Below are 3,118 nucleotides of genomic sequence, written 5' to 3' on the forward strand. Positions count from 1 at the left end.
TGTGGGTATCCGGCTCCCCTGTGGGGTGTCTGTGGGGCACGTGGCTCGTCTGTGGGATGCATGCTGGGCCCGTGGGGAGTGTGGCACAGCTGTGGGGCACGCGATGTAACTGTGCGCTCTGCGACGTGTCCGTGGGGCGTGTGAAACAGCCGTGGGGTGGATGACATACCCGTGGGGCATGTGGCATGCCCGTGGGGTTCGTGAAGTGCTTGTGGGGTTTTTGGCTCTCCCGCGGGGTTTGTGATGTATCCGCAGGGCGCGTGGCGCTCTGTGGGGCACGCGACACGTCCTTGGGGCACGTGGTTCCCCAGGGGCCTGGGCTGGGATGGTGGCTCTGTGCCCGGGGGGTCAGGGGACGCGTCTGCTGGTGCTGCAGGGGCTAGCTTGGGGCGGGAGGGTTGGCCCCGGGCACTGTTGTGCTGGGGGGAACGGGGCCACGCAGGGGCTGCTGTCCCCTCCCTGTGAATGTGGCTGCCCCTTCCCGGGGGGACCTGCCGGGGTCTGCAGCAGTGGGCGAGGGAGGGACCCGGGACCCCCCCCACTGGGTCCTGCGCTCCCACACTGCCCATCCCACAGGACACGGACATCCAGAAGAAGATTGACCACGAGATCCGGATGCGGGAGGGGGCCTGCAAGCTGCTGGCTGCCTGCACGCAGCGGGAGCAGGCGCTGGAGGCCACCAAGAGCCTCCTGGTGTGCAACAGCCGCATCCTGGCCTACATGTCGGAGCTGCAGCGCATGAAGGAGGTGCAGGTGATGCAGCGCGTGGCCAGGCGGTGAGGACCCCGCGGCGGGGGGGCAGGCGGGAGGTGGGGGCCCCCGGGCAGCGGTCACGGCTCTGCGCTTCCTCCCGCAGCCCCTCAGATGCTGGCCCCACGGACGACCGCCTGCCTTGCCGGGGCAGGGTCTGCATCTCAGGTATGGGGTCCCCAAAAGCCCTGCGGGGCCAGGGTTGTGCTGGGGGTCCTGCACCGGCCCCTGGGGTGAGGACGGGGTCCCGGGGGTCTCACCAACGCTCCCCCCCACCCCGCAGACCTGCGCATCCCGCTGATGTGGAAGGACACGGAGTACTTCAGGAACAAGGGAGGTGAGTGGGGGGGGGTGGCAGCGCGGCCCCCAGCCCCACGCTGGCCTGACCCCCGCCCCCGGCGCAGAGCTGCACCGCTGCGCCGTCTTCTGCCTCCTCCAGATCGGGGTGGAGATCTACGACACCGAGATGGTGCTGGTGGACCGGACCCTCACCGACATCTGCTTTGAGAACGCCGTCCTCTTGTGCGCGCCGCGCCGGGCAGGTCCCCGCGTCCCCGCATGTCCCCACGTCCCCCCGCGTCCCTGCAACCCACAGATCCCCGCCTGTCCCCGCGTCCCCATTTCCCCACGTCCCCGCGTCCCCGTGTCCCTGCATCCCCACGTCCCTGGGGGCTCCCCGGCAGTGCCCCCCTGGCAGCGGGGAGGGCGGGGGCCGGGGGCTGCGTGCGCCCGCTGAGCCGTGCCCCCAGCACGGAGGCCGGGCCGGACTTCGAGCTGAAGGTGGAGCTGTACAGCGCGGGGCTGGAGGAGGAGGCGCCGGGCAGCGCACCCAAGAAGCTGGCCAGCAAGCTCAGCAGCTCCCTGGGCCGCTCCTCGGGCCGCCGGCTGCGCACCGCCATGGACGGGAGCCCCGGCAGCCCCGGCGGTAACGGTGGCAGCGGCCCCCTGCTGCTGCCGGCCCCCAGCGTGCCGTGAGTACCTGACCCCCCCCGTAAGCCCCCCCTCACCACCTGCCTGCCCCTCACTCTCGGCTCCCCCAGGGGCCCCAAGTATCACCTGCTGGCGCACGCGGTGCTGTCTCTGGCCGAGGTGCAGGACGGTTTCCGCACCCACGACCTCGCCATCGCCTGCAATGGTGAGCGCGGCACCGTGCGGATCCCCAGCCAGGGATGGGGCTGGGGGCCTGGGGGTGGGCGGGGGGGCTGGGGTGTGATGGGGCGGGGGAGAAGCTGCGGGGTCCCGGCTGGATGGGGAGAGAGGGGGTTGTTGGGGCTGGGGGCCTGGCAAGGTGAGGGGGCAGCACCGGGACGTGGGCAGCTCTGGGGAGAGCTGGGGCTGGGCAGGGGGGAGCCAGGGGGGCCCTGCCCTAGGGCCCCCCTGTGAGTGCTCTGCTCCCCCCAGAGGAGAGCTCCTTCTGGCTGCCGCTGTACGGCAGCATGTGCTGCCGCCTGGCCGCCCAGCCCCGCTGCATGGCCGCCCAGATGATGTGCGGCTTCCTCAAGGTGCAGGTGAGCACGGGGAGGGGACGGGGACGGGACGGGGACGGGGGCGCAGCAGGGACAGGACAGGCTGTGCTGGGGCAGGGTGGCCAGGGGACAGGCAGCGCCAGCAGCCTGCCAGGTGTCAGCCACCCCTGCCGTTAGGCCACGCACTGTGGTGGGGATGGGGAGCGGGGATCCCTGCACAGGGGAGGGGGCTGCTCCCCCCCCGGGGCCGGGCTGTGGGCGCTGAGCAGCCCTGTCCCACGGCAGCAGGCGTCGGGGGAGCCGCAGGGCTGGGCTCGGCTGTTCTGCGTCCTGCGTGGCACCAACCTCCTCTGCTACCGGCGCCCGCAGGAGGCTGAGGCCGGCGTGGAGCCGGCGCTCACCATTGCCATCAATAAGGTAGGGGCCGGGCTGGGGGGGGGGCGGGGGGCCGGGGGACACGGGCTGAGCGCAGAGTGCCCCGCAGGAGACCCGGATCCGCGCCACGGAGCAGGAGGCGCGCGGGAAGCTGCACAGCATGTCGGTCACCAACCGCTACGGGGCCGAGGAGGTGACCCACACGCTGCTGGCCGAGAGCCGCGCCGAGACGCAGCGCTGGATGGAGGCCTTCTGGCAGCACTTCTATGACATGAGTGCGTGCGGGGACGGGGACGAGGACCCCCGCCCCGCGGCGCGCTGAGTCCGCCCCCCTCTCCTCCGCTCCCCGCAGGCCAGTGGAAGCAGTGCTGCGACGAGCTGATGCGCATCGAGGTGCCGCCGCCGCGCCGGCCGCCCGCCCCGCTGCCACGGCAGGGCTCGCTGTACCACGAGATGGGTGAGTGCGGCTGGCGCGCGGCTTCCTCATCCTCCTCCTCATCCTCCTCCTCATCCTCCTCCTCATCCTC

The 3,118-nt window shown here is 72.2% G+C and overlaps 1 protein-coding gene across 1 annotated transcript; it reads left to right on the forward strand.

The window, feature by feature from the left end:
* Positions 1-438: 438 nt before the first annotated feature.
* On the forward strand, positions 439-3,114 carry LOC118157250 (rhotekin-like; the record flags this gene model as incomplete). The annotated part of the gene is made up of 10 exons (XM_035311509.1): positions 439-776; positions 857-918; positions 1,034-1,087; positions 1,155-1,272; positions 1,500-1,721; positions 1,791-1,885; positions 2,152-2,258; positions 2,502-2,633; positions 2,701-2,866; positions 2,944-3,114. Coding segments are annotated over exons 1-10 (1,438 nt in total), but the record flags the coding sequence as incomplete, so codon positions are not given.
* Positions 3,115-3,118: the final 4 nt, after the last annotated feature.

Source organism: Oxyura jamaicensis, assembly GCF_011077185.1.
Source record: "Oxyura jamaicensis isolate SHBP4307 breed ruddy duck chromosome 4 unlocalized genomic scaffold, BPBGC_Ojam_1.0 oxy4_random_OJ101953, whole genome shotgun sequence".
Lineage (NCBI taxonomy): Eukaryota > Metazoa > Chordata > Aves > Anseriformes > Anatidae > Oxyura > Oxyura jamaicensis.